This window comes from Clinocottus analis, unplaced genomic scaffold, assembly GCF_023055335.1.
Source record: "Clinocottus analis isolate CAN_PGR_092001 unplaced genomic scaffold, fCliAna1.0.p SCAF_16, whole genome shotgun sequence".
Classification (NCBI taxonomy): domain Eukaryota; kingdom Metazoa; phylum Chordata; class Actinopteri; order Perciformes; family Cottidae; genus Clinocottus; species Clinocottus analis.
This window is the reverse complement of record NW_027175887.1, coordinates 12,777,597-12,798,259: the sequence shown is the minus strand read 5'-3', so window position 1 is coordinate 12,798,259 and position 20,663 is coordinate 12,777,597. Positions and strand designations below refer to the sequence as shown.

At 39.2% G+C, this 20,663-nt stretch overlaps 6 gene segments (V, D, J or C); all 6 read left to right on the top strand.

Annotated features, from left to right (window-relative positions):
• Window positions 1-2,213: 2,213 nt before the first annotated feature.
• Window positions 2,214-2,677, top strand: LOC137786740 (Ig heavy chain V region 5A-like). The segment is given in 2 exon segments: window positions 2,214-2,279; window positions 2,373-2,677. Coding segments are annotated over 2 exon segments (348 nt in total).
• Window positions 2,678-5,631: 2,954 nt separating this feature from the next.
• Window positions 5,632-6,053, top strand: LOC137786741 (Ig heavy chain V region 5A-like). The segment is given in 2 exon segments: window positions 5,632-5,671; window positions 5,749-6,053. Coding segments are annotated over 2 exon segments (345 nt in total).
• A 2,369-nt stretch (window positions 6,054-8,422) lies between these two features.
• LOC137786742 (Ig heavy chain V region 5A-like) lies at window positions 8,423-8,844 on the top strand. The segment is given in 2 exon segments: window positions 8,423-8,462; window positions 8,540-8,844. Coding segments are annotated over 2 exon segments (345 nt in total).
• Window positions 8,845-12,566: 3,722 nt separating this feature from the next.
• LOC137787147 (Ig heavy chain V region XIG14-like) lies at window positions 12,567-12,988 on the top strand. The segment is given in 2 exon segments: window positions 12,567-12,606; window positions 12,684-12,988. Coding segments are annotated over 2 exon segments (345 nt in total).
• Window positions 12,989-16,567: 3,579 nt separating this feature from the next.
• On the top strand, window positions 16,568-16,989 carry LOC137787145 (immunoglobulin heavy variable 4-38-2-like). The segment is given in 2 exon segments: window positions 16,568-16,607; window positions 16,685-16,989. Coding segments are annotated over 2 exon segments (345 nt in total).
• Window positions 16,990-19,943: 2,954 nt separating this feature from the next.
• On the top strand, window positions 19,944-20,353 carry LOC137786743 (Ig heavy chain V region XIG14-like). The segment is given in 2 exon segments: window positions 19,944-19,983; window positions 20,061-20,353. Coding segments are annotated over 2 exon segments (333 nt in total).
• Window positions 20,354-20,663: the final 310 nt, after the last annotated feature.

Genomic DNA, 20,663 nt, shown 5'->3' with positions numbered 1-20,663 from the left:
ACCTGGAGAATCCCACAGATTGACCTGTACGACCTCTGGATTCACATTCAGCAGCTACGATATGCACTGGGTCAGACAGGCTCCTGGAAAAGGACTGGAGTGGATCGCCTGGATTGATGATGGTAGTGGGAGCTCAAAATCCTACTCTCAGTCAGTTCATGGCCGGTTCACCATCTCCAGAGACAACAGCAGACAGCAGGTGTATCTGCAGATGAACAGTCTGAAGACGGAAGATTCTGCTGTTTATTATTGTGCTCGAGAGCCACAGTGACTGGAGCCGGTTGAGCAGCTGTACAAAATCCTACAATCCTCATTCTGACCACATCTACCTCAAAGGATTACTGCCTCTGTTTTGTGTTCCAGCACCAATTCTGACCAAGATTAAATATTTGCATGACGCGATACAAAGATCAAAAGAAAATGATATACCAGGAACATAAAGACTTTGATTTCAACTGCACACATATTTAGTCTCACATTTGCATTTTGCACGGTTGTGATGTTATCGCGTTGACACAATCTGAACAGACAGACTGACAGAAACATAAACACCTGGCAAAGTATGCAAAACCCTCTGTGGTAGTTCCCGCTACAGCGGGTTCCTCCCTGACCACATTTTGCCGTGATGACACACACAGACGCACAAGGTGTGAACAATACGAGTGTTGCTGTCGTGGCTGGTATTAAACAATAAAAGTGACAGGAGTGAAATGTTGTTGTCATCATGTTCATGGGACGTACATTCATAACAACAAACAGGTTGAATCCTTATTCTAAAGATGATCCCCCTCTTTCTCAGATGAAATGGACAGAAGCTAACATCCACAGGGTTCAGAATATTAAATAGTTTCCTCATTATTGATTTTTAACAATGAGTGTAGAAATATATTTATGCACGATATATCCGGTCCAACACATGCTGCTGAGCAGAATATTGGTTGATACAAGCATTTGGTTATAAAAAAAATAAATAGTGAAACAGAATATCTTGAGAAACATCTTCATCAGTAAAAAACAAAATCCTTGCTATCTAAATGTCAAATTATGATTCCTCCCGAGAGATGTGAGAGGTGTGTGTGTGTTTTTTGAGGAGGAGTCAATGCAAATCTCTGATCTCTTCCGTCTCTACAAATGTGTTGCACAGTGAAGGGCAGACACTAAGTCCCTCCCTGCCGTACACACTGTAGACTGGACAGAAACAACTTTCACAATGATCAGATCTGAGTATTTGGTTGTTTTTCTCACCTTGTCAATTAACTGGGCAGGTAAGAACAAACCATGTTTTTGTGACAAACCTCAAGACAATATGGCTTAAAGTAACTAATGAGCTGTTGAAATGTCTGTAGGTACTGAGGGCCAAACACTGACTGAGTCTGAAGCAGTGGTTAAAAGGCCTGGAGAACCCCACAGACTGACCTGCACTTATTCAGGGTTCAGCACCAATTACTGGAACGCTTGGATTAGACAGGCTGCTGGAAAAGGACTGGAGTGGGTTGCTACTATCAGTGATAGCAGTGGCAGCATTTACTACTCTCAGTCAGTCAAAGGCCGGTTCACCATCTCCAGAGACAACAGCAGACAGCAGGTGTATCTGCAGATGAACAGTCTGAAGACGGAAGATTCTGCTGTTTATTATTGTGCTCGAGAGCCACAGTGACTGGAGCCGGTTGAGCAGCTGTACAAAATCCTACAGGGCTGATTCTTACAGGCCGATAGACCACAACTACCTCGTCACTCACTTTGTTGGAGTATCTTTGAGTATCAGGAACACTGTATGTGCTCATTTAGGAAGATAATTCACAGACGTAAACCTCAAAACGTAAGATATCTGCCGAGATAGACGAGAGCCACAATGACACATAAGCAACACTCTACATAAACACAACATGCCAACTGAGTCTAAACTTTAGTTCAACATCATCAACACACTCAGAGAAACATAGTCTCAATAAAACAGCAGCATTCAGGTTTTATTGCAGCTCCTCCACATGTAGTTGAATCAGACAATGTGGTTTTAACTCATTTTCTAACTTATGTTTTCTTGCATGTGTCAAAATGTTCATGACACTGTTCCAAGCTTTGACTGACAGAACAGTTCATTCCTCTTTTATACCCTGTCAGTGAGCTTCTCTATGCAAAGTGCACTTCCTCACAGTCTTCTTTAAAGACTTGGTGTGGTTGTGTCGGTTGCAGCAGAAGAGGAGAAGCTCTCATCAGATCAACCTCGATACCAACCATGTTCTCTGTCGCTCTGCTGCTGCTGCTGGCTGCTGCTTCCTGTGAGTCTCACTGAGGCAGAGACACCGACATCACAGCACACTGACTGCTCACTGTGATTACACTGATACAAGACTCAATGTTTGCCTCCACAGGTGTGAAGTGTGAACAGTTGACACAGCCGGCCTCTGTGACCGTGCAGCCAGGTCAACGTCTGACCATCACCTGTCAGGTCTCTTATGCTCTCAGCAGCTACAGAACAGCGTGGATCAGACAGCCTGCAGGGAAAGGACTGGAGTGGATTGGAAGTAAATATACTGGAGATTCATTCTACAAAGAGTCACTGAAGAACAAGTTCAGTATCGACTTAGACGCTTCCAGCAAAACAGTGACTCTAAACGGACAGAACGTGCAGCCTGAAGACACTGCTGTGTATTACTGTGCCAGAGACACACAATAACACAAACCATCAGTAGAGCTGAACAAAAACCTCTCAGCGCATGAACACTTGTAACATGAAGCCACCAGAGGAGGAGCCCTCACACCACTCATGATGTTAACACCAGCTCACTGTCACATTAAACACAATCATATTTTAGCAATACAGTGAATTAAATATCACATGGATTGTGATAATATACAATAATTATTAGAATTTTAAATATACGATGGAGACATCTTCATATGAGTGTATTCTGTGTGTGAGTCAAAAACATGTATGTGTGTTACTGATAACATTATTGCTGTAAAGATTGGCATTTTTAAATGTTAATTATCTATAAATACATGAAAAATACACTTGTGAGAAAATCAGCAGTATATTATTATTAGCAACATTTGATAACATTTTATTTGATGAATATTAAAATAAAATTACAATTCTCACTTTAAGGATATTGTAAAACTGATCACAAGTCTCCATGTGATTCAGACTGTGCTAAATAATGAAAGGCAAAAAAAAAATTTACTGAATGAAGCAAAAGTTCATTCTTCAGTTTCATCAATTAGTTAATAAGATTAAATTCAAATCCAGTTCCTCCCTGTGAGGAGGAGTCAATGCAAAACTCAGATGTCTTCCAGCTCTACTTATCTGACTGCAGAGAGGAGGAGAGAGGACAGTGGACACACAGTTCAACATGATGGACTGTAGGACAGGACTGCTGCTTCTAGCTATCTGCTTTGCAGGTGGAGACTTTCTCTGATCTTTATCTTTCAGAGCTTTTTGTTGTGTCACCACCTTATTTCACATGTTGTATTCTCTTGACAGGTGTTGATGGTCAGACTCTGACAGAATCTGAACCAGCGGTTAAAAGACCTGGAGAATCCCACAGATTGACCTGTACGACCTCTGGATTCACATTCAGCAGCTTTCCGATGAACTGGGTCAGACAGGCTCCTGGAAAAGGACTAGAGTGGATAGCTTTTGTACACACAGGCAGTTCTCATATTTATTACTCTCAGTCAGTCCAGGGGAGATTCACCATCTCCAGAGATGACTCCAGCAGTAAACTCTATCTACAGATGAACAGTCTGAAGACCGAGGACACGGCGGTGTATTACTGCGCCCGTAGAGACACAGTGAGAGACAATAATAGCAGAGTCGTTCAAAAACTACTTCCTCTATTCATCAGTGTGAACCTTCAGCTGTCTGTGTCATATTTTGTAATAAATAAAACTGAATACATGATCTGTATATGTGTGATGGGACTGGGTCAACATGTCTTAATGAGTACATGCATAAAGTTCAACAAAGAAATTACATTTAGGTCATATAAATGTAAAGCATCCACATCCTTTGCAGTTTGTACACGTTTCTTTTGAATACAGACAACATCCTGAATATACGATGATGAAAAGGAAATAAATGCCTATTCCAGAAGCATTTAGATATTTAGTCAGTTAAACTGCAGCCCACCCTAAACGAGATAGGTTGTTGAAAGTTGATTAATTAAAAGAAAGAAAGTGGACAAATAAAATGTACCTTAAAGACACCAGACTCTGATGGGTTTCTAACCTTAGGCCTAAATTAAATGAAGTTCACCATTCTGTGTTCTTTGGATCTCACTCGTTTAAATATTTTCAAAAAGGAAAGATATACAATATACATGATTTGATTGCAGCATATGAACATGTATTGTGCTTTCCTCTGCTGCAGCTTACAGGAAGTATTAACAACAACAACAACAACAACAATAATACTAATAATACATTCTAGTTACTTCACAAGATGTAAGATTCAAGATTATCCAGTCGTCTCCTCCCTGTGAGGAGGAGTCAATGCAAAACTCAGATGTCTTCCAGCTCTACTTATCTGACTGCAGAGAGGAGGAGAGAGGACAGTGGACACACAGTTCAACATGATGGACTGTAGGACAGGACTGCTGCTTCTAGCTATCTGCTTTGCAGGTGGAGACTTTCTCTGATCTTTATCTTTCAGAGCTTTTTGTTGTATCACCACCTTATTTCACATGTTGTATTCTCTTGACAGGTGTTGATGGTCAGACTCTGACACAATCTGAATCAGTGGTTAAAAGACCTGGAGAATCCCACAGATTGACCTGTACAACCTCTGGATTCACATTTAGTAGCTTCCATATGCACTGGGTCAGACAAGCTCCTGGAAAAGGACTAGAGTGGATCGCTTTTATCAGTAGTAGCAGTGGCAGCAGCAAGTACTACTCTCAGCCAGTTCAAGGCCGGTTCACCATCTCCAGAGACAACAGCAGACAGCAGCTGTATCTGCAGATGAACAGTCTGAAGACGGAAGATTCTGCTGTTTATTATTGTGCTCGAGACCCACAGTGACTGGAGCCGGTTGAGCAGCTGTACTAAATCCTACAAGTGACTCATTCATATTGGCACAGTATAGGATAAGCATGAATTGTTATTATTTATATTATATCCATCGTTTCATTTATATTTATTTTTTCATGATATGCTTTGCTTTACAAACATTCATACACATTCCTAAAAAATATTATTATCCAACATTAAACTCAACAAACAGAATAAAGATAACTTGTTGATAAAAGAGTCAAAGACAGCATAACAATCTAGTTAAATAAACTTCTGCACAAACTTATACATTTCTAAAAGTATTGTATTGTTATCTAATTCAAAATAATAAAACAATCAAATCTTTAAGTACCACTGTTGTATGACTGTTGTTTAAGTTACATTTCATTAATAAATTAAAATTAAATATCAAATGTAAAGCAGAGGTGATTTTCAGACATGAAAACTATGTTTTAACTTTGTTGATATATTAACACTGAACAGACTCTTCTATTGGCTGCAGTGTGTTGATGCTTCATATATTTGATTATATGCAAACTCAGTGACCTTCCTGGTTGCTCAGCTATAAAAACATCACATCAGTCTGAACTTCACATCTCTTCAGTTTCAACATCAGCCATGTTCTCCGTAGCTCTGCTGCTGCTGTTGGCAGCTGGATGTGAGTCTCTCTGGATTCATCAAAGTCAACTTACTGCTTCAAGTACATTTTGTTAAAAACATTTCCTTTATTAACAGGTGTGAAGTGTGAACAGTTGACACAGCCAGCCTCTGTGACCGTGCAGCCAGGTCAACGTCTGACCATCACCTGTCAGGTCTCTTATGCTCTCAGCAGCTACTACACAGCGTGGATCAGACAGCCTGCAGGGAAAGGACTGGAGTGGATTGGAAGTAAATCTACTGGAGCTTCATACTACAAAGAGTCACTGAAGAACAAGTTCAGTATCGACTTAGACGCTTCCAGCAAAACAGTGACTCTAAACGGACAGAACGTGCAGCCTGAAGACACTGCTGTGTATTACTGTGCCAGAGACCCACAATAACACAAACCATCAGTAGAGCTGAACAAAAACCTCTCAGCGCATGAACACTTGTAACATGAAGCCACCAGAGGAGGAGCCCTCACACCACTCATGATGTTAACACCAGCTCACTGTCACATCAGTTTTAATATTTAAAAAACAAAAACGAAAACCATGAAAGTATTATTTGACACATCAATGCATTAGTGGCTGAATCAGTATCTTTAGCCAACTTCATGTTGAAGTTAATTAGTACAAAAAAGTTTGTTTTCAATACAAATTTAAAATATTTTCAGAGATTCAAGTTCCACCTTTGTTTTGTTTGAAGAGAAGATCATAAGCTTTCATCTTCATCTTAAATTATTTAAATATATGTTAGTCAGCTGATTTACCATCATCAATATGCAAATCAGCCTCCTTGTGTTGCCTCATAAAGAAGTGAAGAGACTGAAGAGCTCTCATCCGTTCAGCTTCAACATCAACATGTTCTCTGTAGCTGTGACTCTGCTGCTGGCAGCTGGATCCTGTGAGGAGCTTTCAGTGGATTCACACTAATAAACACATTAGAAACTCTGAATAGTCAGATGTCTGATGGAGATCATGTTGGTTTGTGTTTCTACAGGTGTGAACAGTCTGGATCTCATCCAGCCAGACTCAGTGGTTGTGCAGCCTGGACAGTCTGTGAGCATCACCTGTCAGGTCTCTGGTTACTCTTTGACTGATGGCAGCTATGCAACAGGTTGGATCAGACACTGTGAAGGAAAACCAATGGACTGGATTTCACATCAGTGGGGTGGTGCACAAGGAAGCTTTTATGAAAATAATGCTCTGAAGAACAAGTTCAGCTACAGCAGAGACACTTCAGCTGGAACAGTGACTCTAAAAGGACAGAATCTGCAGCTTGAGGACACAGCTGTGTATTACTGTGTCCGTCGGCCCACAGTGATACACACCAGCAACACACCTGCACAATAACCAGCAACCATGTCACTACCCCTCATACTCATGTTGACAATGAGAAAAGGAAACAAATCGTTTAAATTGCTTGATTTGGTCAAATTAATACACATGCAAAGAAATATTTAAAAAAAAATTGATGAGATAATAGAACTATTATCAAAGGATTAATTTTGTGTTTTAACTACAGACAAGGTCTAAAGAATGTGATAACATTATTTCTGTTAAAATTCATCATCTAATAATAAATGAAAAATACACTTATTGGAATTCTAGTCTCCTCCCTGTGAGGAGGAGTCAATGCAAAACTCAGATGTCTTCCAGCTCTACTTATCTGACTGCAGAGAGGAGGAGAGAGGACAGTGGACACACAGTTCAACATGATGGACTGTAGGACAGGACTGCTGCTTCTAGCTATCTGCTTTGCAGGTGGAGACTTTCTCTGATCTTTATCTTTCAGAGCTTTTTGTTGTGTCACCACCTTATTTCACATGTTGTATTCTCTTGACAGGTGTTGATGGTCAGACTCTGACACAATCTGAATCAGTGGTTAAAAGACCTGGAGAATCCCACAGATTGACCTGTACAGCCTCTGGTCTTGACTTTGCCAGCTATTGGATGGCCTGGGTCAGACAGGCTCCTGGAAAAGGACTGGAGTGGATGGCGAGTATCGAGTATGACAGTGACCGCATCTACTACTCTCCGTCAGTTCAAGGCCGGTTCACCATCTCCAGAGACAACAGCAGAGAGCAGCTGTATCTGCAGATGAACAGTCTGAAGACGGAAGATTCTGCTGTTTATTATTGTGCTCGACAGCCACAGTGACTGGAGCCGGTTGAGCAGCTGTACAAAATCCTAATCCACTCATTCATATTGGGACAGAATAGAATAAGCATGAATTATTATTATTTATATTATATCCATCATTTCATTTATATTTATTTTTTCATGATATGCTTTGCTTTACAAACATTCACACACATTCCTAAAAAATATTATTAACCAACATTAAACTCAACAAACAGAATAAAGATAACTTGCTGATAAAAGAGTCAAAGACAGCATAACAATCTAGTTAAATAAACTTCTGCAAAAACTTTTACATTTCTAAAAGTATTGTATTGTTATCTAATTCAAAATAATAAAACGATCAAATCTTTAAGTACCACTGTTGTATGACTGGCGTTTAAGTTACATTTCATTAATAAATTAAAATTTAAATATCAAATGTAAAGCAGAGGTGATTTTCAGGCATGAAAACTATGTTTTAACTTTGTTGATATATTAACACTGAACAGACTCTTCTATTGGCTGCAGTGTGTTGATGCTTCATATATTTGATTACATGCAAACTCAGTGACCTTCCTGGTTGCTCAGCTATAAAAACATCACATCAGTCTGAACTTCACATCTCTTCAGTTTCAACATCAGCCATGTTCTCCGTAGCTCTGCTGCTGCTGTTGGCAGCTGGATGTGAGTCTCTCTGGATTCATCAAAGTCAACTTACTGCTTCAAGTACATTTTGTTAAAAACATTTCCTTTATTAACAGGTGTGAAGTGTGAACAGTTGACACAGCCAGCCTCTATGACCGTGCAGCCAGGTCAACGTCTGACCATCACCTGTCAGGTCTCTTATGCTCTCAGCAGCTACTACACAGCGTGGATCAGACAGCCTGCAGGGAAAGGACTGGAGTGGATTGGAAGTAAATTCACTGGAGCTTCATACTACAAAGAGTCACTGAAGAACAAGTTCAGTATCGACTTAGACGCTTCCAGCAAAACAGTGACTCTAAACGGACAGAACGTGCAGCCTGAAGACACTGCTGTGTATTACTGTGCCAGAGACCCACAATAACACAAACCATCAGTAGAGCTGAACAAAAACCTCTCAGCGCATGAACACTTGTAACATGAAGCCACCAGAGGAGGAGCCCTCACACCACTCATGATGTTAACACCAGCTCACTGTCACATCAGTTTTAATATTTAAAAAACAAACGAAAACCATGAAAGTATTATTTGACACATCAATGCATTAGTGGCTGAATCAGTATCTTTAGACAACTTCATGTTGAAGTTAATTAGTACAAAAAAGTTTGTTTTCAATACAAATTTAAAATATTTTCAGAGATTCAAGTTCCACCTTTGTTTTGTTTGAAGAGAAGAACATAACCTTTCATCTTGAATTATTTAAATATATGTTAGTCAGCTGATTTACCATCATCAATATGCAAATCAGCCTCTTTGTGTTGCCTCATAAAGAAGTGAAGAGACTGAAGAGCTCTCATCCGTTCAGCTTCAACATCAACATGTTCTCTGTGGCTGTGACTCTGCTGCTGGCAGCTGGATCCTGTGAGGAGCTTTCAGTGGATTCACACTAATAAACACATTAGAAACTCTGAATAGTCAGATGTCTGATGGAGATCATGTTGGTTTGTGTTTCTACAGGTGTGAACAGTCTGGATCTCATCCAGCCAGACTCAGTGGTTGTGCAGCCTGGACAGTCTGTGAGCATCACCTGTCAGGTCTCTGGTTACTCTTTGACTGATAACAGCTATGCAACAGGTTGGATCAGACACTGTGAAGGAAAACCAATGGACTGGATCTTACATCGGTGGGGTGGTGGAAGCTTTTACCAAAATGATGCTCTGAAGAACAAGTTCCTTTACTACACACACACTGGCTCAGTGACATTAAAAGGACAGAATCTGCAGCCTGAGGACACAGCTGTGTATTACTGTGTCCGTGGAAGGCACACAGTGATAAACACCAGCAACAGACCTGCACAATAACCAGCAACCATGTGATTCAACAACACACACATTCAAAATGTGAACAATACTATAAAAAAGCCAACACTCTGGTGAGGCCAATAACAATTAATCTTTAAGTCGAGAAGAGACAAAGAGAAGCTTGATTTTCACATATAAAATAAAACCTCTATTGCATTTATTTTTGTGTATTAGGTTGCCTAAAAAAGAGACAACATTTGTCCTGTTTTTATGCAATGGGATAGAAAATCAAATCAAATGTAACTATAACTTAAATACCTATATGTCTTCACAAATGTGTTATTTCCTATTATTTTCCATCAGTGCATAAATGAGATAATTGATATTTGACAGTTTCCTCTGCTGTTGTAGATTCTCTATGGAAATGCATCAGTGTCACATGTTCCCCTTTTGAACCTGTGGGAGGAGGTCTATGCAAACTCTTCCTCTCTTATAAAAACATCAGCAACTTGTGGCAGAACACCGATGCAGTTTGATATATTTCTGAATCCCTCAGATAAGAAATAGTCTGAACTACAGTATTTATCCCAGAATGGAAAATACAATCATTTGGAGTTTATTAGTTATAGTTACTATTCAAGGTGAGGGATCAAGAAAGTTATGTTTATTGCTTTTGTACATGTCTGACCTGTGATATATTAATGTGATGGATGATGATCACAATGTACTTACAGGAGTTTGGAGTGAGATCAAACTGGACCAGACTCCCTCTGAGATGAAAAGACCTGGAGATACAGTGAAGATGTCATGTATCATATCTGGTTTTGACATGACAAGCTACTATATTCACTGGATACGACAGCGGCCCGGGGAAGCTCTGGAGTGGATTGGGAGGATGAACGCAGGCAGCAACGCTGCTACCTATGGCAGCTCCTTTCAAAGCCGTTTCACCATGACTGAAGATGTGCCCAGCAGCACTCAGTACCTCGGGGTCACGGGCCTGAGAGCAGAAGACTCTGCCGTTTACTTCTGTGCTCGAGAGACACAATGACTGAAGAGAGTGGAGCAGCTGCACAAAAACATCCACACACAACAAACAGCAAAGTGAACGTCTCTCTAAACTAATCTGGGTTTTCTCACAACCTGCAAAAGTACTTTGATATATCCACATTAGATCTATATATATATATTACTGTAAGCTAATAAGTAAATATATATTCTCCTTTTGATCTTACATCACTCAGTTATAGAAAGGATGGAGTTCTCTCAGTTGTTAAAGGGAAGAGGATCAGAACATAAATATGAAGGTGAAATGTCCACAATCTAAAATATGCTCAAACTTTAGTAAATTGCATCACAGTGCGATGATAATGAATACATGTTCATAAAGCCAGTAGATGTTGGTGATCAGAATGAAACTGTAGACAATTAATATTATTCTTAATGCTTTTATGAGCTGCCCATAATGCTTTAAGTGACTAGTGAGTAACTTTGCTACGAAGATGAACTTTAAATAAACAAATGTGGATAAACCTTAATGGATGTACGTATGATCAGAATAATATGGATGTAGTGTTACTGATGATGAACATTGTCAGACAAATATTCACCAGCAGACTTGGAGGACTGACTCTTAGACATTAATTCCACAGTTTTATTAAATAATCCAGTCGTCTCCTCCCTGTGAGGAGGAGTCAATGCAAAACTCAGATGTCTTCCAGCTCTACTTATCTGACTGCAGAGAGGAGGAGAGAGGACAGTGGACACACAGTTCAACATGATGGACTGTAGGACAGGACTGCTGCTTCTAGCTATCTGCTTTGCAGGTGGAGATTGTCATTTGAGTTGACATAGTTCTGCTTGTGTATCAACTCAAATTATGATAAGTTTTTTTAACATATGTATATATCTTGACAGGTGTTGATGGTCAGACTCTGACACAATCTGAACCAGCGGTTAAAAGGCCTGGAGAATCCCACAGATTGACCTGTACAGCCTCTGGTCTTGACTTTGCCAGCTACTCTATGCACTGGGTCAGACAGGCTCCTGGAAAAGGACTGGAGTGGGTTGCTTATATCAGTAGTAGCAGTGGCAGCATATACTACTCTCCGTCAGTTCAAGGCCGGTTCACCATCTCCAGAGACAACAGCAGAGAGCAGCTGTATCTGCAGATGAACAGTCTGAAGACGGAAGATTCTGCTGTTTATTATTGTGCTCGACAGCCACAGTGACTGGAGCCGGTTGAGCAGCTGTACAAAATCCTACAATCCACTCATTCAAAAAGAGATAGTATAAGATAAGCATGATTTATTATTATTCATATCATACCAATTCTTTCTTTTAAATTATTTTTTCATGATATGGTTTACTTTACATACATTCATACACATTACTAAAAAATATTATTAACCAACATTTAATGCAAGGAACAGAATAAAGATAACTTGTTCATAAAAGAGTCAAAGACAGCATAACAATGTGGTTGCTGGAAATAAACTTGTGCAAAAACTTTTACATTTCTAAAAGTATTGTATTTTTATCTAATTCAAAATAAAAAAACACTCAAATGTTTAAGTACCACTGTTGTATGACTGGCGTTTGAGTTACATTTCATGAATAAATTAAAATTTAAATATCAAATGTAAAGCAGAGGTGATTTTCAGGCATGAAAACTATGTTTTAACTTTGTTGATATATTAACACTGAACAGACTCTTCTATTGGCTGCAGTGTGTTGATGCTTCATATATTTGATTATATGCAAACTCAGTGACCTTCCTGGTTGCTCAGCTATAAAAACATCACATCAGTCTGAACTTCACATCTCTTCAGTTTCAACATCAGCCATGTTCTCCGTAGCTCTGCTGCTGCTGTTGGCAGCTGGATGTGAGTCTCTCTGGATTCATCAAAGTCAACTTACTGCTTCAAGTACATTTTGTTAAAAACATTTCCTTTATTAACAGGTATGAAGTGTGAACAGTTGACACAGCCAGCCTCTGTGACCGTGCAGCCAGGTCAACGTCTGACCATCACCTGTCAGGTCTCTTATGATCTCAGCAGCTACTACACAGCGTGGATCAGACAGCCTGCAGGGAAAGGACTGGAGTGGATTGGAAGTAAATCTACTGGATATTCATTCTACAAAGAGTCACTGAAGAACAAGTTCAGTATCGACTTAGACGCTTCCAGCAAAACAGTGACTCTAAACGGACAGAACGTGCAGCCTGAAGACACTGCTGTGTATTACTGTGCCAGAGACCCACAATAACACAAACCATCAGTAGAGCTGAACAAAAACCTCTCAGCGCATGAACACTTGTAACATGAAGCCACCAGAGGAGGAGCCCTCACACCACTCATGATGTTAACACCAGCTCACTGTCACATCAGTTTTAATATTTAAAAAACAAACGAAAACCATGAAGTTATTATTTGACACATCAATGCATTAGTGGCTGAATCAGTATATTTAGCCAACTTCATGTTGAAGTTAATTAGTACAAAAAAGTTTGTTTTCAATACAAATTTAAAATATTTTCAGAGATTCAAGTTCCACCTTTGTTTTGTTTGAAGAGAAGATCATAAGCTTTCATCTTCATCTTAAATTATTTAAATATATGTTAGTCAGCTGATTTACCATCATCAATATGCAAATCAGCCTCCTTGTGTTGCCTCATAAAGAAGTGAAGCGACTGAAGAGCTCTCATCCGTTCAGCTTCAACATCAACATGTTCTCTGTAGCTGTGACTCTGCTGCTGGCAGCTGGATCCTGTGAGGAGCTTTCAGTGGATTCACACTAATAAACACATTAGAAACTCTGAATAGTCAGATGTCTGATGGAGATCATGTTGGTTTGTGTTTCTACAGGTGTGAACAGTCTGGATCTCATCCAGCCAGACTCAGTGGTTGTGCAGCCTGGACAGTCTGTGAGCATCACCTGTCAGGTCTCTGGTTACTCTTTGACTGATAACAGCTATGCAACAGGTTGGATCAGACACTGTGAAGGAAAACCAATGGACTGGATTTCACATCAGTGGGGAACAAGTGGCCTTTACCAAAATGATGCTCTGAAGAACAAGTTCAGCTACAGCAGAGACACTTCAGCTGGAACAGTGACTCTAAAAGGACAGAATCTGCAGCTTGAGGACACAGCTGTGTATTACTGTGTCCGTTGGCCCACAGTGATACACACCAGCAACACACCTGCACAATAACCAGCAACCATGTCACTACCCCTCATACTCATGTTGACAATGAGAAAAGGAAACAAATCGTTTAAATTGCTTGATTTGGTCAAATTAATACACATGCAAAGAAATATAAAAAAAATATTTGATGAGATAATAGAACTATTATCAAAGGATTAATTTTGTGTTTTAACTACAGACAAGGTCTAAAGAATGTGATAACATTATTTCTGTTAAAATTCATCATCTAATAATAAATGAAAAATACACTTATTGGAATTCTAGTCTCCTCCCTGTGAGGAGGAGTCAATGCAAAACTCAGATGTCTTCCAGCTCTACTTATCTGACTGCAGAGAGGAGGAGAGAGGACAGTGGACACACAGTTCAACATGATGGACTGTAGGACAGGACTGCTGCTTCTAGCTATCTGCTTTGCAGGTGGAGACTTTCACTATTGTTCCATCAATGCTCATTTAGTTGTACAAATATGTCAAATGTATGTAGTTGGCTCGGTTCTGATTAAACTACTTTTCTCTCCAGGGGTTTCCAGTCAGACTCTGACTGAGTCTAAATCGGTGGTAAAGCGCCCTGGAGAATCCCACAAACTGACCTGTACATATGCAGGAATATCAGACAGCGATGCTGATATCAGCTGGATCAGACAAGCTGAAGGAAAAGGACTGGAGTGGGTTGCCCACATTTCTGCTCCGAGTGGAAAGAATATATTCTATTCTACGTCCGTCCAGAATCGCTTCACCATCTCCAGAGACAACAACGTGGACCAAGTGTCTCTGCAGATGAACAGTCTGATGACTGAAGACTCCGCTGTTTATTATTGCGCTCGAAGGCCACAGTGATACAGGAAGTCACAGAGCTGTACGAGAACTACTGCAGATGTCTCTGCATCAGTCACTGATATGAATTATACATCTACATTGTCCAAAAGTATTTATAAAATACCCCCTATATTAGAATATATCTTTCTAGTCTTTATTTCAAGTTTGTTTCAATCTAATGAAAATTAATGTACAACTCATTTCCAATTGAATTAGTCATATTTTAGCATTACAGTAAAATGAATATAACATGGATTGTGATAATATACAATAATTATTACAAATTTAAATATACAGTGGAGACATCTTCATATGAGTGTATTCTGTGTGTGACTCAAAAACATGTATGTGTGTTACTGATAACATTATTTATGTTAAAATTGGCATTTTTTAAATGTTAATCATCTATAAATACATGAAAAATACACTTGGGAGAAAATCAGCAATATATTATTATTAGCAGCATTTGATAACATTTTATTTGATGAATATTAATATCAAATTACACAATTCTCACTTTAAGGAGATTGTAAAACTGATCACAAGTCTTCATGTGACTGTGCTAAATAATGAAAGGCAAAAAAAAAAAGATTAATGAATGAAACAAAAGTTCATTGTTCAGTTTCATCAATTAGTTACTAAGATCAAAGTCAAATCCAGTTCCTCCCTGTGAGGAGGAGTCAATGCAAAACTCAGATGTCTTCCAGCTCTACTTATCTGACTGCAGAGAGGAGGAGAGAGGACAGTGGACACACAGTTCAACATGATGGACTGTAGGACAGGACTGCTGCTTCTAGCTATCTGCTTTGCAGGTGGAGACTTTCTCTGATCTTTATCTTTCAGAGCTTTTTGTTGTGTCACCACCTTATTTCACATGTTGTATTCTCTTGACAGGTGTTGATGGTCAGACTCTGACACAATCTGAATCAGTGGTTAAAAGACCTGGAGAATCCCACAGATTGACCTGTACAACCTCTGGATTAAACTTTGCCAGCTCTTGGATGGCCTGGGTCAGACAGGCTCCTGGAAAAGGACTGGAGTGGATGGCGAGTATCGAGTATGACAGTGCCCGCATCTTCTACTCTCCGTCAGTTCAAGGCCGGTTCACCATCTCCAGAGACAACAGCAGACAGCAGCTGTATCTGCAGATGAACAGTCTGAAGACGGAAGATTCTGCTGTTTATTATTGTGCTCGAGAGCCACAGTGACTGGAGCCGGTTGAGCAGCTGTACAAAATCCTACAATCCACTCATTCATATTGGGACAGAATAGAATAAGCATGAATTATTATTATTCATATCATACCAATTCTTTCTTTTAAATAATTTTTTCATGATATGGTTTACTTTACATACATTCATACACATTACTAAAAAATATTATTAACCAACATTTAATGCAAGGAACAGAATAAAGATAACTTGTTCATAAAAGAGTCAAAGACAGCATAACAATGTGGTTGCTGGAAATAAACTTCTGCAAAAACTTTTACATTTCTAAAAGTATTGTATTTTTATCTAATTCAAAATAAAAAAAACACTCAAATGTTTAAGTACCACTGTTGTATGACTGGCGTTTGAGTTACATTTTAATGAATAAATTAAAATTAAAATATCAAATGTAAAGCAGAGGTGATTTTCAGGCATGAAAACTATGTTTTAACTTTGTTGATATATTAACACTGAACAGACTCTTCTATTGGCTGCAGTGTGTTGATGCTTCATATATTTGATTATATGCAAACTCAGTGACCTTCCTGGTTGCTCAGCTATAAAAACATCACATCAGTCTGAACTTCACATCTCTTCAGTTTCAACATCAGCCATGTTCTCCGTAGCTCTGCTGCTGCTGTTGGCAGCTGGATGTGAGTCTCTCTGGATTCATCAAAGTCAACTTACTGCTTCAAGTACATTTTGTTAAAAACATTTCCTTTATTAACAGGTGTGAAGTGTGAACAGTTGACACAGCCAGCCTCTGTGACCGTGCAGCCAGGTCAACGTCTGACCATCACCTGTCAGGTCTCTTATGCTCTCAGCAGCTACTACACAGCGTGGATCAGACAGCCTGCAGGGAAAGGACTGGAGTGGATTGGAAGTAAATATACTGGAGCTTCATTCTACAAAGAGTCACTGAAGAACAAGTTCAGTATAGACTTAGACGCTTCCAGCAAAAGAGTGACTCTAAACGGACAGAACGTGCAGCCTGAAGACACTGCTGTGTATTACTGTGCCAGAGACCCACAATAACACAAACCATCAGTAGAGCTGAACAAAAACCTCTCAGCGCATGAACACTTGTAACATGAAGCCACCAGAGGAGGAGCCCTCACACCACTCATGATGTTAACACCAGCTCACTGTCACATTAAACACAATCATATTTTAGCAATACAGTGAATTAAATATCACATGGATTGTGATAATATACAATAATTATTAGAATTTTAAATATACGATGGAGACATCTTCATATGAGTGTATTCTGTGTGTGAGTCAAAAACATGTATGTGTGTTACTGATAACATTATTGCTGTAAAGATTGGCATTTTTAAATGTTAATTATCTATAAATACATGAAAAATACACTTGTGAGAAAATCAGCAGTATATTATTATTAGCAACATTTGATAACATTTTATTTGATGAATATTAAAATAAAATTACAATTCTCACTTTAAGGATATTGTAAAACTGATCACAAGTCTCCATGTGATTCAGACTGTGCTAAATAATGAAAGGCAAAAAAAAATTTTACTGAATGAAGCAAAAGTTCATTCTTCAGTTTCATCAATTAGTTAATAAGATTAAATTCAAATCCAGTTCCTCCCTGTGAGGAGGAGTCAATGCAAAACTCAGATGTCTTCCAGCTCTACTTATCTGACTGCAGAGAGGAGGAGAGAGGACAGTGGACACACAGTTCAACATGATGGACTGTAGGACAGGACTGCTGCTTCTAGCTATCTGCTTTGCAGGTGGAGACTTTCTCTGATCTTTATCTTTCAGAGCTTTTTGTTGTGTCACCACCTTATTTCACATGTTGTATTCTCTTGACAGGTGTTGATGGTCAGACTCTGACAGAATCTGAACCAGCGGTTAAAAGACCTGGAGAATCCCACAGATTGACCTGTACGACCTCTGGATTCACATTCAGCAGCTTTCCGATGAACTGGGTCAGACAGGCTCCTGGAAAAGGACTAGAGTGGATAGCTTTTGTACACACAGGCAGTTCTCATATTTATTACTCTCAGTCAGTCCAGGGGAGATTCACCATCTCCAGAGATGACTCCAGCAGTAAACTCTATCTACAGATGAACAGTCTGAAGACCGAGGACACGGCGGTGTATTACTGCGCCCGTAGAGACACAGTGAGAGACAATAATAGCAGAGTCGTTCAAAAACTACTTCCTCTATTCATCAGTGTGAACCTTCAGCTGTCTGTGTCATATTTTGTAATAAATAAAACTGAATACATGATCTGTATATGTGTGATGGGACTGGGTCAACATGTCTTAATGAGTACATGCATAAAGTTCAACAAAGAAATTACATTTAGGTCATATAAATGTAAAGCATCCCCATCCTTTGCAGTTTGTACACGTTTCTTTTGAATACAGACAACATCCTGAATATACGATGATGAAAAGGAAATAAATGCCTATTCCAGAAGCATTTAGATATTTAGTCAGTTAAACTGCACCCCACCCTAAACGAGATAGGTTGTTGAAAGTTGATTAATTAAAAGAAAGAAAGTGGACAAATAAAATGTACCTTAAAGACACCAGACTCTGATGGGTTTCTAACCTTAGGCCTAAATTAAATGAAGTTCACCATTCTGTGTTCTTTGGATCTCACTCGTTTAAATATTTTCAAAAAGGAAAGATATACAATATACATGATTTGATTGCAGCATATGAACATGTATTGTGCTTTCCTCTGCTGCAGCTTACAGGAAGTATTAACAACAACAACAACAACAACAATAATACTAATAATACATTCTAGTTACTTCACAAGATGTAAGATTCAAGATTATCCAGTCGTCTCCTCCCTGTGAGGAGGAGTCAATGCAAAACTCAGATGTCTTCCAGCTCTACTTATCTGACTGCAGAGAGGAGGAGAGAGGACAGTGGACACACAGTTCAACATGATGGACTGTAGGACAGGACTGCTGCTTCTAGCTATCTGCTTTGCAGGTGGAGACTTTCTCTGATCTTTATCTTTCAGAGCTTTTTGTTGTATCACCACCTTATTTCACATGTTGTATTCTCTTGACAGGTGTTGATGGTCAGACTCTGACACAATCTGAATCAGTGGTTAAAAGACCTGGAGAATCCCACAGATTGACCTGTACAACCTCTGGATTCACATTTAGTAGCTTCCATATGCACTGGGTCAGACAAGCTCCTGGAAAAGGACTGGAGTGGATCGCTTTTATCAGTAGTAGCAGTGGCAGCAGCAAGTACTACTCTCAGTCAGTTCAAGGCCGGTTCACCATCTCCAGAGACAACAGCAGACAGCAGCTGTATCTGCAGATGAACAGTCTGAAGACGGAAGATTCTGCTGTTTATTATTGTGCTCGAGACCCACAGTGACTGGAGCCGGTTGAGCAGCTGTACTAAATCCTACAAGTGACTCATTCATATTGGCACAGTATAGGATAAGCATGAATTGTTATTATTTATATTATATCCATCGTTTCATTTATATTTATTTTTTCATGATATGCTTTGCTTTACAAACATTCATACACATTCCTAAAAAATATTATTATCCAACATTAAACTCAACAAACAGAATAAAGATAACTTGTTGATAAAAGAGTCAAAGACAGCATAACAATCTAGTTAAATAAACTTCTGCACAAACTTATACATTTCTAAAAGTATTGTATTGTTATCTAATTCAAAATAATAAAACAATCAAATCTTTAAGTACCACTGTTGTATGACTGTTGTTTAAGTTACATTTCATTAATAAATTAAAATTAAATATCAAATGTAAAGCAGAGGTGATTTTCAGACATGAAAACTATGTTTTAACTTTGTTGATATATTAACACTGAACAGACTCTTCTATTGGCTGCAGTGTGTTGATGCTTCATATATTTGATTATATGCAAACTCAGTGACCTTCCTGGTTGCTCAGCTATAAAAACATCACATCAGTCTGAACTTCACATCTCTTCAGTTTCAACATCAGCCATGTTCTCCGTAGCTCTGCTGCTGCTGTTGGCAGCTGGATGTGAGTCTCTCTGGATTCATCAAAGTCAACTTACTGCTTCAAGTACATTTTGTTAAACACATTTCCTTTATTAACAGGTGTGAAGTGTGAACAGTTGACACAGCCAGCCTCTGTGACCGTGCAGCCAGGTCAACGTCTGACCATCACCTGTCAGGTCTCTTATGCTCTCAGCAGCTACTACACAGCGTGGATCAGACAGCCTGCAGGGAAAGGACTGGAGTGGATAAGTCGGGACACAACCGTCAAAGAGTCACTGAAGAACAAGTTCAGTATTGATTTAGACGCTTCCAGCAAAACAGTGACTCTAAACGGACAGAACGTGCAGCCTGAAGACACTGCTGTGTATTACTGTGCCAGAGACCCACAATAACACAAACCATCAGTAGAGCTGAACAAAAACCTCTCAGCGCATGAACACTTGTAACATGAAGCCACCAGAGGAGGAGCCCTCACACCACTCATGATGTTAACACCAGCTCACTGTCACATCAGTTTTAATATTTAAAAAACAAACGAAAACCATGAAAGTATTATTTGACACATCAATGCATTAGTGGCTGAATCAGTATCTTTAGCCAACTTCATGTTGAAGTTAATTAGTACAAAAAAGTTTGTTTTCAATACAAATTTAAAATATTTTCAGAGATTCAAGTTCCACCTTTGTTTTGTTTGAAGAGAAG